The sequence below is a fragment of the Pseudorca crassidens genome, chromosome 10 (assembly GCF_039906515.1).
Source record: "Pseudorca crassidens isolate mPseCra1 chromosome 10, mPseCra1.hap1, whole genome shotgun sequence".
Classification (NCBI taxonomy): Eukaryota; Metazoa; Chordata; class Mammalia; order Artiodactyla; family Delphinidae; genus Pseudorca; species Pseudorca crassidens.
The window spans coordinates 81417069-81440078 of NC_090305.1; the positions used below are offsets into that span (position 1 = coordinate 81417069).

The 23010-nt window shown below is 40.8% G+C and overlaps 1 protein-coding gene across 1 annotated transcript; it reads right to left on the minus strand.

Annotated features, from left to right (window-relative positions):
- Positions 1–1925: 1925 nt before the first annotated feature.
- On the minus strand, positions 1926–22960 carry THOC7 (THO complex subunit 7). Its single transcript, XM_067755080.1, has 8 exons — positions 22793–22960; positions 9447–9564; positions 8342–8469; positions 7960–8046; positions 4479–4536; positions 3655–3721; positions 3499–3568; positions 1926–2788 (listed from the first exon to the last, which is right to left on the minus strand). The coding sequence occupies exons 1-8, from the start codon at positions 22809–22811 to the stop codon at positions 2721–2723; spliced, it is 615 nt and encodes a 204-aa protein (XP_067611181.1). The 5' UTR covers positions 22812–22960; the 3' UTR covers positions 1926–2720.
- Positions 22961–23010: the final 50 nt, after the last annotated feature.

The window sequence follows — 23010 nt, forward strand, 5'->3', positions numbered from 1 at the left end:
TGCAGCGAAAAGAACCCAGAGCTTTCTTTTTATGTTTGGAGACATGCCTGTCATGAAAATAAGGAAACCTGCAGAAACGAGACCAAATTAACAACTGGATCCAGTGATAATGAGCTTTCTGGGGCACTGGTCTACAACAGCCCCACACTCTGTGCTCAGCGGCTGCAGAAGCAATTTCTTCTTCTTCCCCTTACAAATGACCTGCTTTTTTCCTGACACTGTATTTTCTCTTAGAACCAGACAATCTCATTTCTCTGCACCCTATAGATCTCTTCAAAGCGAGCTCTGGGCACAAAGGAGATACCTGGGGGGTGGAGAATAATATGAATACGACCTCCAACTCGACGTTGTTATGTGGCGAATGTCCAGTTTATAAGAGAATGTCCCAAAGGTGAGAATGTTCATTTAAGCACCGTCACAGATATCATGTTAGCACTTCTTAATCTGATGTATTTTTGCATTTTTATGATAGTTCCGTATTCCTCAAAAAAGAAACCACGCTTTCCAGCATTCAAAAAAAAGAAACATAGCACGGAAAACATCCTCCAAAAATCAGATTTGACAGTAGGAAAGCTTCAAATGCAGGTAGTGGACAAAGGCTTTTACTTTGGTGTTTCAAAAGCATCAGAGGGCCAGGCTTAACTGAATGCACAGCCCTGCTTGACAGCGCGGATGTGGGATGAAACTAATGATTAGCATGAAGGAACGTTAGTGGGGGGCATTCAAGAGTGGCTACAGGATTGCTGAGGGCACCGAGGATGGTGCTGTGTGCCTAATAAATATTAAGTGAATTCAGTTAAAATGAAGGCACACACATGGGCTTCTTTTGAGAAGAAATGAGATCCTCTTTACCACTGGGTGGTAAATGCATGTTTTCAAGCTCTGTTTGCTATGACTTGAATTAGATTAATACTTTGGGACTTGTAAACGTCCAACAATTCCTGAACTTATCTCTCAGGAAAAACAGGCCACCTTTGGGTGTGGACAAGGCTTTCTAACACATGGTTTCATTTCTCTGTATCTGGCTGTCATAGGTGGATGACCTCATAGAAGCAGTGACAGATACATCCATGAAGCTATTGGCCCAAAGACACGCTGAGCTTCAACAGTGTGAGTTTCTAGGGGATGAAATCCTTCAGTCTTCCAAGCAGTTCCAGAGGATATCCAAGAGAACCATGAGGAAGTATAAAGTGAAAAACGTGTGTTTCCCATGTACCTGGTGCTGCTTCTGATTTTGTTTCTGACAGCGCAAAAGTTATGTTCATAGGGGTTCTTATCTTTTGGTACATAATCCTGAATAAGTTTCTCTTAATCAGTGGTGGCAGCGGGGGGGGGGGGGGTTAAGGGGGGTGGGGTGGGTGGTAAAAATATTCTGCCCAGCAGTCCTTAAAAAAGATCCTTTGGGAAAAATTCATTTTTAATTCTGAGTCAATATAAGCAAATTTTTGCTTCATAATTCTTACTAATAATGGAAAATAGAAATATTTATCAGGGCATAGCAATTCTGCAAAGAAATTTCTCCCATGAAATTTGCCAGATGAAATTAGAGGAAGCACTTAAAAGTATTTTGACACTTTCACTGTGTCTACTATTGAGCTAACTTTAAACTTTCGTTTTTAAAGATACGAGTTTGTATCAAAATTACAAAAATGTAGCATTATTAAGGTATGATTCATGCAAAATGCCATGTTTCTGCACTAAAATAAATGGATAAGGATAGACCCTAACAAGTATTAGCCATGTAATTCAATACTTAAGACAATTGTACGTGATTCAGACCTGGCTTAATTTTTTTTAAAAGATCATGAAATCCTTTTTGCAAGACTCTTGAAAATGACTCCTACAGAACAAAACGATAGAGAGAAAACATTTCAACACAACACTTAACAACCACATTGCTCAAGTATTAAGGACAGAGATCTAGAAAGTTTTGCATATTGATTTACTTTGCATCGTGTAATTACCTCTGATACCAGTGATTCTTAATATCATGGAACCTCTCCCACAATAAGCATACACCACAAACATTTTGTACATAATTTCACAAGTTCACAGCCCTCCTGAGAGCCTATTCATGGACTTCATTTTCAAAAGTGGTAACGATTTCCAGAAATCAACTAATTTTCTCAGGTACATCCTAGAAATGCCACCTTCTCACTATCTTCCACTTATTTTGTGAGCAAATCAATGTTACCAGTTAAAAACTACCTAGAATACCAATGAGCACTAACATATCTGGCTTGAAAATATTTCATTAAACATTTTTGCATGTTGCTTCCTATCTTTTAAGTATAAGAAAGGCATTTCAGGGCTTCCCTGGTGGCGCAGTGGTTGAGAGTCCGCCTGATGATGCAGGGGACACGGGTTCGTGCCCCAGTCCAGGAAGATCCCACATGCCGCGGAGCGGCTGGGCCTGTGAGCCATGGCCGCTGGGCCTGCGCATCCGGAGCCTGTGCTCCGCAACGGGAGAGGCCACAACAGTGAGAGGCCCATGTACCGCAAAAAAAAAAAAAAAAAAAAAGGCATTTCAATTAAAACAAATATATAATGAAGTCATCTCCCTTTGTGTGAAGAAATGTGAATGAACTGTGAATTGAAATTTAACAGCAACGTAGTTCACTACCAAAACTTTATATGTCTCAAGAGCACAACCAATTCTGAACACACTAAGATCATGTTGCTACTTCAATATTCTTGGGAATGGTGAGTGATTAGCTGGTCTATGGTTTAGGATCAGTTTCCATGCTTGTTTCTTGAGCTTCTTCTGCCTCTGAGAGCTTTTCATCATCTGCAATTGAGAAAGAAACATAAAACTTTAATCAAATTTGCTTAAATTATATGTTTAATGAATACATGAAAACACTTTTATCCTTTATTAGCGAATATATTTAAACCAAAAATGGCAAAATGGCAGCCTATGACTGTAATTGACCCACACAAGTGGGTTTGGTTTTAAAAGTCTTGTTTTGGTTGTTGTTATTAGTTGAATCAAAATGCAAATTTTATGTGATAGACTTCAGCTAAAAAAAAAAAAATCTAGGTCTTAGGCTTTTTTGCAAACAATCAGAAGATCAGGTTACATAAAAATTGGCTTTAGTCAATACAAAGAGCAAGTCCCCAGGTCCCCAAAGCACCTAGTTCATTGAGAATGCAAATGTGTTTATGCATTGATTATTTCATTCACTTATTGCCTGCCTGGGTCCTGAATTGTTACTTTATAGCAATATACTACAGTAAACCAAGAACAATTCCAAGTCTATCATGCTTAAATTTCTCTTAATTTACAAACCACTAGACAGGTATTCAAATCGTACATATTCAGGCTTTTCTGCATATAATCAGAAAGATGAACAACATGAGTACCTTCTAATGTTATCCAGCTACACTCCTGTTCTGAAACTGAAGGTGCACTCTCTTTAAAATGTATATTTTAGAAGACATGCCTCTGATCACTTAAAAATCTTCATAGACATTCATTTTGTGGCTCTTGTTACTTACTTTCCAGTGTTTGCTGAAGTTCGTGGATGGTACTAAGAAGAACGTGAAACTGTTTCCTTCTCAATTCTAGCTGTGTTAATAAGAAAAAAAATTAATACACATTGATCTATAAATCTATACAGAACACAAAGGCTAACATATATCACATGCAAATACCTTATCTTCAACACTTTCTTTAATATGTGAAAGATGCTCTAATTCTTTTCCCAGAGCCTCTAGTTCCCTGAAAAAAATAAAATAGTGTTATATTTTGCTAATTGGGGGAAGAGAATTCATAATTAATATCTAACTTTTTAGTTAGTAAATAGTATTTATTTAAAAAATAAAAGATAAGGAGTTATAATACTCCATTATGATGAGACTTTTAAAACTAAGGGTGATTTCTTCTAAATATGCACTAATTTTCATTAAAATTAAATTTTAGATAACTTTTAAAGTATAGAAAAACTTGATAATAGGATATCAAACCCCAAGAGTTGGTAACTTTTAACATTTTGTCATAATTATTTCAAGTCTTTTTTTTTTTTTTTTTTTTGGTAAATTGCAGGTTAACTTGAAATACCCTTTGAACTTTACCCCTAGTCCTCTGAACCAGGCCTTTTTCTCCTCCTCTACTCCCCATTCAGGTAATCACTATATCATTCTAATCCTTTTTTATACATATATTTGTATCTCTAAATAACATACAGTATAAGTATATAATACTTGGGGGGCCCTAACTTTTATAAATGGTTATTATTCTGTATGTATTTCCGAAACTTAGGAATAATTTAAAATTCATTGTATATGTCTTCTGTTTTTCTTTCACTAATTGTTTTTGAGATCTGTGTTTAAAAACTGTTTATCTAGTTAATTCTTTTTATTGAAGATCGGGCTCTTCCTTTTGATGATGTACTCCCACAAAAATGGAATGCATAGACTAGTATGTAAACATTTATGGATAAAGATTAGTTCCTTTCAGAGTAAAACTCTGAACTTACTTTAATGTCTCATGCCTGTCTGGATGACGCTGGATCACTTTTGCCAATGCATCATATTCTGAAAGATATAAAAATGTTTACTAAAATAAGGTTTTTTGAACCTTGTTATCAAACCAAAATGTCTAACATCACAGAGCTCTCCTAATCACTTTCTTAGTACATAAAGAAGTGGAAACACTGAAGGATGGACAGAGTATCGTCAGTTTCTCTTGATTCAATTATAATTTCAAGGATACATGACTTCAGAAGTATTCCAAACAAGGATTTTACCTCCACTGTTTTTCCATTTACCTATGCCTGGGCAGAATACAAGAGGCTAGCATAAACGTAAGTGAACTTAAGTCACTGATCATCAAGTGAACTGATTCTGAAGAGGATATTATTCCCTATTTGCCCATCAAATAGAAGATCAGCAAGGTGTATATATCTATGTATCTATCTCCTACCATTAATTTCAGATCTTAGACAACAGAAAATTATACTTCTCACTCATTTCAAAGGTAAAGATCTCATAAACTTAGAAATGATTTATAGTTCAGGAACTTTGTTTCTGCTCCACTGAGAACTCCAAGATAAGTCATGTATCTCCTGTTAAGTTTTCCTATGAAATGATATGTGGCACATTTATTTAAAAGTCTCTTTAATCAATAAAAATACTGTAAATTGACATTAATTCTTAAGTAAGTTGGTATATCCTACTCTAAATTGGCCACTGCAACCTGACCACATGCATTTTAGACTGAATTCAAAAAACACCTTTTAAAAATAAGGAATTAGGAGCTTCCCTGGTGGCACAGTGGTTGAGAGTCCGCCTGCCGATGCAGGGGACATGGGTTCGTGCCCCGGTCCGGGAAGATCCCACATGCCGCGGAGCGGTTGGGCCCGTGAGCCATGGCCGCTGAGCCTGCGCGTCCGGGGCCTGTGCTCCGCAACGGGAGAGGCCACAACAGTGAGAGGCCCGTATACCGCAAAAATAAATAAATAAAAATAAGGAATTAGGAATTAAATATCATCTTAATTGGCTCATTAAAAAGTAAAATTCAAGAGTCATGTACCACAGGGCTTCCCTGGTGGCGCAGTGGTTGAAAATCTGCCTGCTAATGCAGGGGACATGGGTTCGAGCCCTGGTCTGGGAAGATCCCATGTGCCGTGGAGCAACTGGGCCCATGAGCCACAGCTGCTGAGCCTGCGCGTCTGGAAGCCTGTGCTCTGCAGCACGAGAGGCCACAATAGTGAGAGGCCCACGCACCGCAATGAAGAGTGGCCCCCGCTTGCCGCAACTAGAGAAAGCCCTCGCACAGAAACGAAGACCCAACACAGCCAAAAAAAAAAAGAGTCATGTACCACAATGTTCATTGCAGCTCTATTTACAGTAGCCAGGATATGGAAGCAACCTAAGTGTCCATCGACAGATGAATGGATAAAGAAGATGTGGCACATATGGAATATTACTCAGCCATAAAAAGAAATAAAATTGAGTTATTTCTAGTGAGGTGGATGGCCCTAGAGTAGTAGTGAGGTGTAGTGAGGTGGATGGCCCTAGAGTGTGTCATACAGAGTGAAGTAAGAAAGAGAAAAACAAATACCGTATGCTAGCACATATATATGGAATCTAAAAAAAAAAGGTTCTGAAAAACCTAGGGTCAGGACAGGAATAAAGAGGCAGACATAGAGAATGGATTCAAGGACACGGGGAGGGGGAAGGGTAAGCTGGGACGAAGTGAGAGACTGGCATGGACATATATACACTACCAAATGTAAAATACATAGCTAGTGGGAAACAGCCACATAGCACAGGGAGATCAGCTCGGTGCTTTGTGACCACCTAGAGGGGTGGGATAGGGAGGGCGGGAGGCAGATGCAAGTTGGAGGAGATATGGGGATATATGTATATGTATAGCTGATTCACTGGGTTATAAAGCAGAAACTAACACACCATTATAAAGCAATTATACTCCAATAAAGATGTTAAAGAAAAAACAAACTTAAAAAATGCAAAAAAAAAGTAAAATTCATTGTTTTGGCAATCAGTGTATTAATTCGATATAAGTGTGATATAAGTGTGATTTTTTTTTTTTTTTTTTTTTTTTTTTTTTTTTTGCGGTACACGAGCCTCTCACTGTTGTGGCCTCTCCCTTTGCGGAGCACAGGCTCCGGACGCGCAGGCTCAGCGGCCATGGCTCATGGGCCCAGCCGCTCCGCGGCATGTGGGATCTTCCCAGACCCGGGCACGAACCCGTGTCCTCTGCATTGGCAGGCGGACTCTCAACAACTGCGCCACCAGGGAAGTCCATAAGTGTGATTTTTAATAAAAAATTTTTTGGATTACAGTGTAAAAAAAAGAAAAAAAAAACACAAAAGAACCCTAAGTCATAAAACCCCCACAACTCCAAAATAACCATTAACATTTTCTATATCCTTCTAGTTTTTTTTTTTTTGCGGTACGCGGGCCTCTCAACTGTTGTGGCCTCTCCCGTTGCGGAGCACAGGCTCCAGACGCGCAGGCTCAGAGGCCATGGCCCACGGGCCTAGCCGCTCCGCGGCATGTGGGATCTTCCTGGACCAGGGCACAAACCGTGTCCCCTGCATCGGCTGGCGGACTCTCAACCACTGCGCCACGAGGGAAGCCTGATATCCTTCTAGTTTTGCATTTATATGTCACAATTGTGACTACACATTATATTTTTTATCTTTCTTTCAATTTACATTATAGGAGGAACAATGCCCCTGCCATTAAAATTATTTTGAAATAGTTGTTATAGACTAAAATAAGACAGACGCTAAATAAAAACAAGAGATCAGAACAAAGCTAAGCTTTATCCTCTTATTAGAAATTTAGGCAGCTTGTAAATGTTTGCTTCCATTGTGCTTAATAGTGGCACAGTGGTTACGAATCCGCCTGCCAATGTAGAAGACACGGGTTCGAGCCCTGGTCCGGGAAGATCCCACATGCCGTGGTGCACCACAACCCCCGTGTGCCTAGAGCCTGTGCTCCGCAACAAGAGAAGCCACCGCAAGGAGAAGCCCAGGCGCAGCAGCAAAGACCCAATGCAGCCATATATAAATTTATATATAAAAAAAAAATTCACGGGCTTAAATTCTTTTCTGTTTTTTGAAAGTAGTTCCATTAAACAAACAAAAAAACAACAAACAAAACCCTAAATAAATTACCTTTGCTCATTAACCGTAACACTATTTAAGCAAAGGGATCTGAGTACAGTAAAAAAAAAAAAAAACAAATAAAAGAAATACTTGTTTAATCAATACAGTCCAACAACAACAAAAATTTTTTTCAGCATTACCTTCCTTCTCTGCTATTTTAAAGAATAATATAGTTTTAAAGAATTAAGTTTGACTCATAATTCTTTTTTATAATTCAGGTTGATTCTAGCTGAAGGTTTTCCCTCACAATGTTAAAAACTGCATGAAAATACTAGTCAGTAAGAAAGTATTTGCACACTAAATCCCACAAAACCCTTACCTTGGCGATTTTTTCGTATTCGTTTTGCTTGAAGAATTTGCTTTTTGCACTCAGCAATTTTTTCATGTGCTCCAGCAATGCTACATTCTATATAAAAGGTTTTTTTTTTAAAGATAGTTATAACAACATGTATAATCTCCACCCATTTTCAATTTTAAAATATGTTTTTAAATTAAGTTTCATTGCTAATAAAATAGATGCTGGCATTTAAAAAATAGCTGTAACTCAAAGTATTACATATCATTTTAGAAAACATTCTTTCAATTAATGTTGTTATTGTTATTATTTTACCACTAACCAAAGAAAAATGTTAGCAGATATTATTTCCCTTAGACCATAAAAATTACAATTACAGATAGAAACAACAATTAAGTTTCCTTACCTATTTCTTTGTAAATTTTTTCATAATTTTCCATTTCTCTGAGATTCATATCATATACCAGCAAAGTTTTGCCCATTGAAAATTCACATTGGGACAGTGTGCTCAGCATACGCTGGTACTGGCTGTATCTAACAAAAAAAAGAGAGAAAAAGAAAAAAGATTTTTGTGGATTTCCAGTTGAAGTATTATAATATAGGCACAGATTTGCCAAGTAAATTATACCAAGTTCTGAGAGAATAATTTTCTTTATTTAAAAAAAAAATTAGAATATCTGTCCCTTATGTTTTCTTTTTCCAAATGTGGTTTAGTTGAATATATAAACTGTATCAGTTACAAATGCAAAGACGGGACTGTAGATCTTAGCAATATAAGCTTAATTCAAACAACTATTTGTTGAATTTTGTTTAAAATCCTTTTTAAAATGTTTTAAGATGGTTTTTATCTTCACAATTCTGTTCTCATAATTTTTTCACTCTATACAATTATTTATGTGAAAAGCTAGTTCAAATGATGAAAAAAAATTTAAGTTAAAAAAATTATCAAAAATATAAAACCTTGCAGCAACTTTTATTAGTACGTTAAAAAAAGAAAATTTCATTTAGATATTTTCTTACTAAACACTCATCTGCTTTTAAAAGTGACCAAAGTAATGAGTCTGAATTTCACCTTCATTTCTTACCACTATGCCTTCTGCACATTTTTTTTTTTTTTTTTTTTCAGTACGCGGGCTTCTCACGGTTGTGGCCTCTCCCGCTGCGGAGCACAGGCTCCGGATGCACAGGCTCAGCAGCCATGGCTCACGGGCCTAGCCGCTCCGTGGCATGTGGGATCTTCCCGGACTGGGGCACGAACCCGTGTCCCCTGCATCGGCAGGCGGACTCTCAACCACTGCGCCACCAGGGAAGCCCGTTCTGCACATTTTAATAAACATAAAGCAGGCCTCTGAAGAGAAGGCCAGAAAAGTCTACTCTGGATTAACAGAGTTGACTCCATTGGACATTTAAGGTGAGTGAAAATCTGAAATATTAACAGGACTGTATATATGGTCTAAAAAAAAAAAATCACACCAGAACATTAGTATAGAAACAACAGCAAAATGAAATACCCTTCTTCCTGGGATCCAGAGTTGCACCATTTAATGAAACTTTTCACTAGCAGATTAATTCTCCGATCATCTCCAGCACCATCTCCATCAATTAGGAGACGCTTCCGTATGACTTCGTCTGGAGGAAAGAACAATGTGAATTAAAATGACTGTCTGGCTCTTGTTAACTTTCGGGGAAACTAACCAATACCATTACTTATTCATTAATCCAAAAGAAAATTATTGAAATGTAAATGTACTTAATGCCATTGTACATTTAAAATTGTTAAATTTTGTTAGGTTTTACTATCATATATATATGGAAAGTTATTAAGTGTTCGTGTCAGGCACTGTTTTAGGGGCTAGCGTTATAGCAGAAAAAAGCCTTGCCCTCACAGAACTGGCATTCTACTACCGGATTGTTGAGTAGAAATAATTTTCGGGTACTACCAGGGAAATAAGCCAATAATTCTCGGAGAACTTTTTTTTGAAAATCCTGTTCAGACAGAAGGAAGTCTAAAGCATTCATGTCTCTGACTAGTGTGAGGTACTGGTAAAAGGAAAACAGAGAAAAGAAGATTTAAAAGATGTAGTGGCAGAATAGGAAAAGAGAATGAGATGGGTCAGAGAAAAAGGAATAGGTTTTTTTTTTTTTTTTTTTTTTTTGCGGTACGCGGGCCTCTCAGTGTTGGGGCCTCTCCCGTTGCGGAGCACAGGCTCTGGACGCGCAGGCTCAGCGGCCATGGCTCACAGGCCCAGCCGCTCCGCAGCACGTGGGATCATCCCGGACCGGGGCACGAACCCGTGTCCCCTGCATCGGCAGGAGGACTCTCAACCACTGCGCCACCAGGGAAGCCCTGTTTTTTTTTTTTTAAGTGTAATTTTTAAAATAAATTTATTTTATTTATTCATTTTTGGCTGCGTTGGGTCTTCGTTGCTGCACAAGGGCTTTCTCTAGCTGAGGCAAGCGCGGGCTACTCTTGGTTGCGGCGCGCGAGCTTCTCATTGCGGTGGCTTCTCTTGCTGCGGAGCACAGGCTCTAGGCGTGCGGGCTTCAGTACTTATGGCACACGGGCTCAGTAGTTGTGGCACACGGGCTATAGAGCGCGGGCTCAGTAGTTGTTGCGCACGGGCTTAGGTGCTCGGTGGCATGTGGGATCTTCCCCGTCCAGGGCTCTGAACCCATGTCCCCTGCATTGGCAGGCAGATTCTTAACCACTGCACTACCAGGGAAGTCCCCCAAAAAGTGTAATTTAGTTATTATATCTGTAATGTTTCTTTCCCCATGAGGACTTTTTTTTTTTAATAAGTCTGTCTCACTTTTGTTCCAAGGAAAAGAAAAAAGAGAAAAAGGAATAGAAAAGCAGTGCAGATGATAATGATGAGTAACAGGTGGGGCCCCAAAGGGTCTGCCTGGCAGCCCTGACCTAGTGTTCTTCCTGGACAAGATAGTGCTGGATCATAACAAGAGAAACGCAAATTGAAACCACAATAAGGTATCACTTTAATCTATCATATTGGCAAAGATCAAAGACTGATAATCAGTGATGGCAAAGGTGTTGAGAAATCGCACTTACGCACACTGATGGAATGCAAACTGGTACACTCTTTGCAGGGCAGCTGGCCAATAATACAATATTCAAAACGCACATACCTTTCTGACCCCATTATTCCAGTTCTAGGAATTCATCCTATAGATACATGTGCACCCATGCACAAAGATAAATGTAAAGGGACATTCTTAACAGTGCTGCTTGTGGTAGAAATATTGCAAACCTAAACATTCACCAGTAAGACACTGGGTAAATTATGAAACATTCATTAAATGTAATAATATGCAGCCAAAAGAATAGTGTGTATGTATATACTGATATCAAAAAAATCTCCTTAGATATGTTAAATAAAATGAAAACAAAACAGGTGCAGAGAAACAGTTTGCTGCCATTTGTGTAGAAAAGGAGGAGGCCATGTGTGTATATGTGCGCCCGTCACATATATGTTTGTGTATTCAGAGAATATCTTTGGAAGAATCCACAAGAAACTGGTAACAGTGGCTGTTTCTGGTGAGAGGGATTACAGATATAGGATGAGAAGGGATTTAATTTTTATATGACTTTGTAGGATTTGTTTTCTTACCATGTGCGTGAATCTAAAAAAAATAATTTTTAAAGTGTGAATAATTCCTGGAGAGCCTGCAGGATGAATACAGAAAAATCTTTAAACAATAGTTCCTGTGTGTAGGCAGAAGTATTTCTGAGCGCAGGTGCAACAGAGATAAACTTTGGAAGGCAGATGGCTCCAGTTTTAAAATCTATTCTGTGACATCAGATAAACATTTTTAGAATTAGGTATTGTTCTCAGAGTCACGGCTTTGACAGATGGCTCAAGCTACAGATTCATCAAGTGTTTTAATTTTACACTTTAAAATATAAACTAATGCTTTCCGTATTTAACCACCAACAATGTTATTTGAGGAGACTAAGGACAAAACACAGTCCCTGAAGAGATTAAAATGCAGAAAATGAAATTGATTTTCTAAAATCACAAATGTTTTAACTTTGTTAAAAGTAAACATTCAGTGGGTGAGCAATCCAGTGGTCAATTGAGGCTCTTTAGTTTCTTTTTGATCTCCTCATCTCTAATCTTCCAAGCCCCCAAGAAACCCCATCTTCCTCTCAGATACCCAGGCACCCTACTTTATTGAGGACCAGGGATTTCAAATGTAAATGAATTCAGGGAATAGGGAGTAAGGAAATTGAGGAGTAAGTACCTAAAAGGGTAAGCTATTACCAAAGCTGGCTCTTCAAGAGATTTGTAAAGTTTGGTGACTAACTAAAAATGTTTCAAATACATTTTGTGATCTTGTCAGCTGTATACTTAAGATCTGAGCACTTTTTATATATGTATGTAATATCCTAATTACAGAATTTTTTTTTTTTTTTTTTTTTTTTTTTGCGATACGCGGGCCTCTCACTGTTGTGGCCTCTCCCGTTGCGGAGCACACGCGCAGGCTTAGCGGCCATGGCTCACGGTCCCAGCCGCTCCGCGGCATGTGGGATCTTCCTGGACCGGGGCACGAACCCGCGTCCCCTGCATTGGCAGGAGGATTCTCAACCACTGCGCCACCAGGGAAGCCCATAATTACAGAAAATTTTGAAAAATGTTTAAAGCATTGTACAGGCCAAATAAACTTGGGAAAAAGGTTTGTCAGGGCCCACCCTATGTCTTGTTCATTCTGTTTGCTCTCCAGCCTCTCACACTGTGTCTTTACATTTCTGATGCTCAATAAAGATTTTTAAATTGGATTTGTGGTGCCTGCCTGGGACCATCTGCCCTCCAAAGAGTTTGTCTCAATAAAACACTAACAAGGACTAGCAGCAACCATCTTATTTTCAGGTCCATAGCAGAGATTTCCCTTCTTGTACAAAAGACACAAATATTTGATCAATGAGCAGATGTGTCCGTAGGTACCGGACTAAGTTCTGAGGACATGAACTAAAGACCTGAGCTCCTTCACTCTAGTTGGAGAAGTAACACCCATATGAATACACACACACACACACACACAGAGGAAGCTGGGATTGTTAAATGAGTGACACACACAGCAGGAGATTAAGAGGAGAGCTTCCTTTAGCTTGGGGGGAACAGGGAAAGAGGATTTTGAGCTGCTCTTTTGATACTTGAAAACCATCAGTCAAAAAAGCCAAAAGGCATTTTAACAGTATCTATCGAAATTTCAAATAATATGGTCTCTTTGACCCAAAAATCCTAGATATACTTGCCTATATGCAATATGACATGTTCATCAACAGGGGGTTAGATAAATTTCAACATAAGAATATGATGGAATACTAAGAAGCGATAAAAAACAAAGAATGAGGAAACATCTGTGTACTGGGAGAGAGAGAGACCACTTAATACAACTTGTTAAAAGTGTAAGGTGAAGAATCATATTTATGGCATGCTTCTTTTCACATAAAAATGGGGGGAAATAAGAATATATATTCACGTGTTTATATTCACATAGATATCCTGGAATGCTATACAAGAAGCTAATAAAAGGGGTTACCAAGGAATTGGGGCAGTATCAGTTGGGGAGCTGGAGGACAGGCTGGAAGATGGGGAAATATTTTTTTATATTATTTGATTTTTGAACCATATAGGTACTCAAAATCTGTTAGCTGTTGTTTGAAAAAGAAAGCAAGCTATAATTGTGGTGATGGTATCATAGGTGTTTGTATATGCCCAAACACATCAAATTGTACACAATACGCGTAGTTCTTTGTGTATCAATTATACCTCAATAGAAGTGTTAGAAACAAAGAAAGCAAGCTAAAGTTGTTTCCCTACTCCCCATCCCCACCCACCCCCAGCAGGCAGGGAGAAAGCTGTGAGCTAAGGCAGAGGTGTGGAATGCAAGGCTGGATCTGGCTGTGAGTACTCTAGGACAATAGGGAGGCTGGATGTGTGTGAAGACAGATATCATCATCGAGACCCAAGTTCATAAAGGCAGTTAGAGGTCAGATTATGGGAGTCCACACTAGTAAATGCCATCCTGGTAGACTTGGACCTTCCTGGAAGGCAACAAGTTGGAGTTGCTGAAGATTCATGGCTGGACTTTCTAGGAGGATCAAGTTGAGGGCAGAGTGTACAAAATGGAACGCAGCTGTGAAGCACCTAGGAGGCTACCAAAGCATAGGCAGTAGGAGCTAAAATGCCATGAATTAAAGCAGAGATTAGAATCGCAGGTCCCGGAAGGCAAATTACGAAAGGCAGGGGCCAGGGCCAACGCTGGCCGACACAGCACAAGGAGAAGTGCAGTCTGATGAGTTCTGCTGAGGGGGGGAGTCGCTGTCCAGGCATTCACGGATCTTTCTCCTACGTCAGTCCTATCCCTCTTTTGTCTACAGAGCATTTCTTCACAGCCAGACCCTGGGCCAGAAGTCAAAACCTGGGTCCAACGTTCTGGTTAGTCCACAGTGTTTACTTTGTGTTTGTGACCAACTTTTAACTTCACCTCTAAAAATGGGAATAAAACTATCCACTTCATAGGACTGCTGTGAAACTTTATGGAAATAAAAGTGTACAGAGGAGCATGATGCCTGTTCATTGTAGGAAAGAAAAAAAGGAAAAAAAAGTTATTCTTATCTTCATGCTAAATTTAATTCACAATTTAATGTTAGAAAGTGAGTGTATGTTGGAGATACATCTATAGATACATCTATATACCCATGTAGATATATATTAGGCATACGAAGTTTTGTCCAGTTATGATTTCTCACAAATTTGCTTGTCTCAAGCTTTGTACTGTAAGGTCATGATATTTCTAGCTTAAACTGCATAGGCAGTTGCTGCCTAGGAAATTCTCTGGGGATGAGTATGATTGAAATAACATACATAAAGTACAGAGCACAGCTCCAACAGCAACAAAGTAAAACCAAAGGGTAAGTTGCCAGTTTGAAAACAGCCTCTGTTCTTTTTAAATTTAAAGATGGCCAGCTGCTGACAGTTCCCAGCGTGTATGATACCAGCATTGTTATTTTTAATGGTACCTCCTCAATTAGCTCTAGATTGAACACACCTAAACATGTTCTGTTTACTATATACATTGACTTCATAAATTGTTATCATGCTGAAACTCTCTGTAAGCAATCTGGATGCTAATATTAATCCTGGCGGGCCTTGGCCCACCTGTAAAAATGGTGAAGATGGCTTAGAAACTATTTCAGTGATGTTATCAACATCATTCCTCAGTTGTCCCAATTACTTTCTTAACTGACCACGAGGATCAAAACCATCTGGGAAAAGCCTTGAAACCAAAATACCTAACATCTGCTCTGAGAGTGGTGGTTTTCCACCTAATTTTAGGCTCGTAGGAAGATTTCCTACTGGATTCAGTTGTATGTGTGCCATAATTATATCTACAAAATGTCTGCCATTCAAAAATCATTTTCAAATCAGTTATGACACATGCATGGCAACAAGCAAATATTTACTCAAAAAACTGGGATGTATTTTAGACCCTTTCCTGTCTTATATGCCACTTTCTACCTAGAAGAAATATGTCAAGAAGTCCTTTCAAAGGGTTAGATTTTAATGCCCGATTTTCCATAAACAGGCTGGAAGAAATGACTGCTTTACAGTCACTAAACCAACTCTCCATTTCCAAGCCTCTGGATGGATGACACAAACATCTTAGGAATTTTCTCATTTTAGTGTGGAAAGGACAATCTCTCCTAAACCCAGACTAACACGGCTTTCAAAACCCCTAATTGTTATTCCCTCAAAGTGGCTATTGAAACCTTGATTACAAAACAAGTTTTCATACCCTCTTGGAGCAAATACTGAAAAAAGGAAAGAGAAGAACAATTTGGAAGATAATGGTGGGCCAAGTTCCAAAACACTTACTTTAGGGACATGTCAAGGCTTGACAACCAGTGATAAGAGCCTGTTATGTAACTTCCTCCTAGGGCTAAGCTACCGCCAAGCGTGCCTGCCGATCTGCTAGACCGCACAGCTCCCGATCTCACCTGCTTTCAAGAAATAGCAATTCTGTGATCTAACAGTGAGGATAAGCATTTCCTTTCTGAAGGCAGTTTAGCAAGAAATTCTGCAGGCACACAAGCACACCACTGGCTTTTTCTTGGTGTTCCTAAACACTCTGGATCCAAACTGAAAACCACAGGAAGGGATAACGAGATAAGATTACACAGGAAAAAACAGCTAGCTACTAGGAAACCAATGAGGCAATATGTATTTTAATTAAGAATACATATACCCTTGACCTGTCTTCTAGAAATGATTCCCACAAGTGTACAAAGACAACTATGCATATATCTCCAGTCATACTATTTGTAAGAGTAAAAAACAGAAAATAAAAAAAAATGTTTACAAGGGGTTTAATTAAAAAATATATATAACAGAATATCACAAAATAAAGTAGAAAAAGCTCCAAAAGAACTCAAAGATGTATCATTGATTATGGAAGTATAGTTCAAAAGAGCACGTAAACGTTTGTGTAAAACTTTATACATGCATACCGGCACACCAACTAACATATACATAATGCTTATAATATGCTAAGTTATCCTCACAAAAGCCCTATAAAGTGGATATTACCCCTATTTACCAATGAAGGCACTGAAAGTTACTTGAAGGAGTAAAGCTGGGACTCAAACTCAGGAGTTTGACGCCCGAGGTGTTTTTTGCCTTTTATGGCATTTAAAAACCATTCTGGAAGAGTACACAAAAAAACACCTTACACTAATTACCTCTGGGAAGTGGGATTAGCAGTGGAAGGTGAAGAGGGGAAGGTTTTCACTTGTCGCTTGGTGCATTTCTTCTTGAATTTCCTAACGTGTATTATTTGTCTTCCTCACAGTATCAACAGTTGTTATCTGGATAGAGAGCTTATTGGTCATTTTGAGGTATTTTTCTTCACTTTTTTTGAAGTAAAAATTCTCATCAGTGTTCTTTAATAAATCTATGCTGTGTTAACAAGAAAAAAGAAAACTGGCTTGACTTGACCTATTAACTAGAGGAGAGACTAAGGCCATGTAAAAACAACGTGTGTGTAGATTCCTCTTAAGAGTCATCACTAGATCACCATCGCTTATGGGTTATTAAGCTGAATTACATATATTCCATTGTGTTGGATTCCTCCTGGTAAAATAACACCTAGCCCCTCCTTTCAAGGAGCTTAAAATCATTAAAACAACTTTTAAGGCCAACAATGTTAAGACACAAAGAAGTCAGGTGGAAAGAATAAATAAGATGGTTTGATTCTTCCATGTAAATATGGATCTCTCGGGAGACACTTAGGCCCAGTCTAAATAAATTGCTGATACCAAAGTAAATTACATAAACCAAAATTAAATTAAACATTAAAAAAAGAAAAGCAAAAAAATGAATGTTGAAGGCCTTTGTTTTTCTCTAGATTTATTTAAATGTTTATAGAGTATGGCCCTAATAAAGTCAAGGTTGAAACTCCAATCTTGCTTTGAGATACCTTTTATCTTGGCTAAAGAAGTATTGTTTTATATTTGAACTGCTTCAGAAACCCCTGTGCTGGGACCACAGACGAGGGCAAAAAGTGGTCAAATCCATTGGCACTAGTGAAAAAAAAAGCCAAGCAAACTCCTTGGCCACAAATGTCTAATTAACTTTCGATCAGCAATTGAGATTGGAATAGCGGCAGCAGCAGACACTTAGCGTTTGTACACTCCTTTATTTGATGACCATAACTCTTGTTTGTTTCCTTTCACTCTGAAAAGTGTCCTCGTTTGGACAATCAATTAAATGGTCACTCAACTTCGAAGTGGTTTACATATGTTAATCACGCTTCATCCTTGAAAACACCCTATAAAGTATGTATTATTGTCTTCCTTTTACAGATGAGTAGTGTCACCTCTGGAGTCAGAGGAATATATACACAATTACATTATTAGAAAAGCCATAGTGCCATTCCATTATTCTGTCATATTGTTCATGGGCATGTTAAAAACCATTATTTCAAGTTTTAACAAGCATATTATCCATGCATGACACTTTCTAATTTAATAAACAACAACAAAAAAACACTGTCAAAACCAACAAGCTCTATGAAATGGAGTGTACAGCCACATCCTGCTCCCACGCCCCTTCTCATCTCCCATCTGTGGCTCTGGCATATCAAGATATACACCTAATGTTCTCTGTACTGAAAAAAGTGCTTCTGAAACACCTTCTACCAGAGTACTAACACTGTTTAACACCCTTTAAATTAACACATACAAAATACAAACTGTGAACATAGTTTAAATTAACAAAAACAACATCTAAACTGTTTTCCAGTTAGCCAGAATGCTGGGGTGGCAACAGAGGAGAGTGGCTTTGCCAATAACTAGCTATATGACAGTAAGCCACTAACTTCCTAGGACTTCCACTTGTCCATCTAAAGGCAACGGTATTGGTGATAATATTTATAGTTCAGTATCTATAGGTAACAAGATAGCGTCTCTCTCCTTCTCTTTGAGGAGGGCAGTTCCTCCAATTAACCAATGTGTCCTTGTACAGGAAATAAAGAGGTTCTCCTCCAAAGGCTCCTAGTCCAATTGGATATGCAAACCCAGATGTAAGGACTACACAAAGGCACAGCACCTTGCCAGGCACTCAAACTTGGAAGAGGACATCAGCCCTCCTCTAGTCTCCAGAGACAGGTATTGGAACTTCTTCAAGACCTTTTCAGGAGGATGATAGAAATATGGAGGCCACCCACTCCTCACTCCTCTCCACTGTCATGTCATCATCCTAATCCAAGCCCACCTTGGAGTACTTCTCGTTGGCCTCCCTGTTTCCATTCTTGCCTTCCTAGAATCCATTCTCTACACAGCAACCCAGAATGATGCAAAAGATGTATTGTATCACTAACTCTTCTGCTTGAAACCCTCCGATCACTTCCGAGTGCCCACAGAAGACAACCTGATCTCCTTTCCATGGCTTGCAAGGCTCTGTTTATTTCTCTGACCTCCTTTTGCATCCCACCCGTCCTGGTCCACCTGGATCCAGCCCCAGTGGCCTTCCCCATCTTCCTTAAACGGCGCAGAGCTTGTCTGCACCTCAGGCCTTTGCACTAGTTGTTGCCTCTATCTGGAATACTTTCCTTGGCTCTTCACGCAGTGGACCCCTTCAGGTCTTAGCGTAAACATCACTTATCAGAGGTCACACCTGAGCACCTGATTTTAACCTAACTCTCCACAGCCCTCCCCCATTACTCTCTTATTCCATCTAGTTCATTCTCAGAACCAAATTATGCTCTTTCTCAGAAATTATCTTACTTACTTGATTGCATGCTGTTGCTTCCCTCCCCCAAGTAAGAGTCGGGTCTTCCTCTATACAGTCTATTGTTATAACCAGCACTGTGCTTGGGAGGCATGCAATAGGTATTTACATTATGTATCACTCACTCCTGCTTGAGTCTTACCAAAAGCTCAGCTGAAGAAAATCAAGTTTACCGAGATTACCTAAAGAAGTTGTGGCTTGTCCTTTCCTCTATGGTCTAGATAATTCTTAAAACAAAAAAAGCCCAAAAACCTTGCTCTGAAGTAAGGCAGACCAGCAGAGCTCTTCACCTAAACCACATGGTCTATCTGCTTTGGAATGCCTTTCTAAGTTGTGATTTAGCCTTCTTTGACCTAGTAAGGCATGTGCTAAGAAACAGGTTTATGATCCTCAGTGCTGAAAAGAGGTTAAGGATATGACACTGGCTTTTGTTTATGAGGACCCTAAAGAGCAGCTTATTTTTTAGTGTTTAAATTAAAAAAAAAAAAATTAAAAAAAAAAAAAAAACCCCACTGCTTGTCCTGGGTATCTAATGTTGCCTTCCTGCTCTCATGAACACTATATCACAGGATGGCCTAGGTCCTGCCTCTTGGTATGGACAGCTAGGGAAACAAGTCACTTGCACCTTTAATTAACATACAGATTTGACCCCCTGATTACAAGGATCACCCCACTTCTAACTTCCTCTTGTTTTTACTAGTCTTGATCTTCTTTTGGCCTTGTTTCCTCATCCGTTTATTTTAACGTTTTCTCATTATAATGAGCTGCTTTAAATATTTTCTGGAATATGCCATATAAGGAAATTAAGTATTAAGGGCTAGAGGAGAAATATACATAAGATAATATGGTTAATAGGTTAACCTACTGAAAGATCAACTGGTTAAGAGCAGAGAATATTTGATGTGAGTCCTGAAGAATAAATGGGTGGTCACCAGGCAGAAAAGGCAGGGAGTGGCAACCTGCACAGATAAAAGAGAGGGAGAAGGCACAGTCCTCATCAGAGGAAAGTGGAGGAGAGGCAAGTAAACCAACTCTTACATTTAATAGTATTTACTGAACATTACTATGTATCAGATGCAGTGCAAAGCACTTCACAACTTTTACTGCATCTAATTCTCAAAACCAGCCTATGAGGTAGACTGTATTATTATCCCCATTTACAAGGAATGAAAGTAAGGCTCAAAGAGGTTAATTAACCTGCACAAGGTCAGACTGCTTTTAAGTGGCAGAGTGAGGATTCTGATGGCCTCTTTGGATGTAGGGAGTATTTGACTGCAATCAGTGCATTTACTAGAACTAATCTTCCCTCTCCATTTCCCTTCTCACAAAACCTCTCTCTCCCCTGCCGTTGTCTACTTCAATGAATAGAGAAGTTTCCAATCAGAAACCAGGGATAGTCCTCGGCCCTTCCCCTCATATCCATTCGCTCTCCTGACATTTGACCTCATAAATTTCTCTCCCACCTGTCTACTTCTCTGCAGTCCCTCTTGGTCCCAGCCTCTATCATCTCTCACTAGGACCAGGGCAGCTGTAGCTGAGAGACAGGATGCACAAGGGGGAAGAGGAAGAACTCTGAGCCAGATTGCTTGATGTGGAGCTCAGGCTTTATAACTTGCTACCTGTGCAACCAGGGGCAAGTTACTTCACCTCGTTGTGTCCCAGTGTCGTCTGTAAAGTGGGGATAATAATTAGAACATGCTTGACATACTAACATACTATATAGATGTTAGAAAGGAGAGAGGCCACTTAACTCCTCACTTTCCCTTCCCCTCATCACATAGTAGAGTGTGGTGGTTGTTTTTGATGCAAATCTGATAACATCCCACCAATGCTAAAAAAACTTTTAATGGTTTCCCACTCCCCTCAAAAACTTCTGGCTCATAACTTTCTAACTTCTAGCCAATACTTACTATCTTTGAGTTCTTCCAATGCTTTGTGGCCTTTGCACAAGTAGTTCTCCACCTGGCATACCAATCCAACTACATCTAGTTATCCTTCAAAAAACGGGATTAAGAGTAACTTTTTCAGGGAGGCTTTCTGATCTCTGAGAATGGATAAGCAATCTTTGTTACATGCTTCTACGGTTCCGAACCTTGAACTTCCTCTGTAGTAACGTTTGCCACCGTGAAAACTAATTATCTCCTGTGTTTTTCCCACCAGACTGTGACCTCAGAGGAGGAAAAGGTCTTGCCTGTTGGTTCTGGGCTGTTAAGCCCAAGGCCTAGCCCAGGTGGGATAAATATCTACTGAATAAATGAAACTGGAATGAAGCGAAGTTTTAACTGGACCTTGAAGAGACTTCACTTCATTACTCCTCATCATGATCACAAATTTGGGCCTGTTACTCTTCCCGCCAGTGGCCTGGTCCTTCAAGGTGGAAACTCTGTCTACCTCCCACTCTTCAGAAATGGCCTCTCTATAGGCATCTAAGGTTACTGGCCACTCTTTCTTCAAATAGACCCTGCACCCCTAGGTCCCCCTTCCCAAATGTCAAAGGACTTCCTTACTCCTTAACTGGATACCTTCTTAGATTCTCCCTCCAGTTGCCCATCATGCTTGTCCACCTTCCCCAAGGTGTCACTCTATTTCTGCTCTCAATCTGTAGACCACCCCCTGGGCCCCTCCTTACATGGAGGGACCTCCTAAACTGTCCTCACAACTTTCCCGAAACCCAGCCCCTGCCTCTCCCCCGACTCCATTCCAGCAGACAAACCACCCTCCCCAAGACATACAAAGGAATCTTCTAGTGTCCTGATCTACCCTAGGTGGCCCCATCCCTATACTGGCTCCTCTTAATACCCCAGGCACAGTCCCTGGCTGTCCTCCGGACACCCCGTCCACATCTACTCTTTTTAGATACTGTCCCCAGCTCCCTCTCGCTACCCCCAAGCCAGGACTAGTTCTCAGGCCTCAGTGCAATCCACCCCATGGTCTGGGGGACCTTCCCAATCCGTCCAGAGGACTCCTCCAGGTGTCACCCTCTGTGCGCTGACACCCCTGGTACTATTGTCCCGGGACTCCCTTCTTTCCGACTTGGCCCGAAACTCTCGGCCCATCCCCGGAGTTCCCACTCCCTTTCAGCTCTCCAAAGGTCCTCCGGACCCCCGGCTGCAAGGCCTCCACCCCTTCCTCCCCTTCGCCGCTCCTCGGGCCCCATCACCCCCACTCAGTGCTCCCTCACCACATCCTCCAACAGCCTGGACCCCTTCCGGGTACCATCCGCCAGCGCATAGCTGCCGGCCTCCCCGGGCCCCCACGTGTGCTCCCGGCCCCTCGACGATCCTCCCAGCGTACCCTCCCCACGCCCCGCGCGGCCTCGGGAGAGCGGGCCTCGGAGTTCGCGGGCCTCGGGGAGTCCCGAGGAGAGGCCCAAAGGCTCGGGGGAAGCGGCCGGGAAAGGCCGGGTCTCCGAGGGGCCCGATCGGGGAGGCCAAGGGGCTCCCGAAAGCGGCAGGGGAGGCCGGGGGTCTCGGGGGAGGCGGCGGCGGGGGCCGGGGAGGCCGCGCGGCCCCGGGGATTGGGCCGGAGCGGCAGCGAGCGGGCCTCACCGTCAGTCACGGCTCCCATGGCGTGCGCGGCGGCGGCGGCGGCGGCGGCGCAAGCTGAGGCGGCGGTTGGCGGCGGCGGAGGTCAAACTCCCACAATGCAGCCGGGTAAACAGCCATGGAGGAGGAGGCGGCGGCGCCCGCGGCCGCCCGCTCCGCCGCCTGAGCCGCGCCGCGCCGCCGCCGCCGCCGCCGCCGCCGCCGCCGCGGGACCTGCGCTC

Bases quoted from the DNA above. Each gene is read 5' to 3' on its own strand.
- THOC7 (XM_067755080.1), bottom strand. The intron at 4,537-7,959 runs GTAAGGGTTTTG...TATATCTTTCAG, and splicing joins AATACGAAAAAATCGCCAAG to AATATGATGCATTGGCAAAA. The intron at 3,569-3,654 runs GTATTTGCATGT...TTATTAACACAG, and splicing joins AAGAAAGTGTTGAAGATAAG to CTAGAATTGAGAAGGAAACA.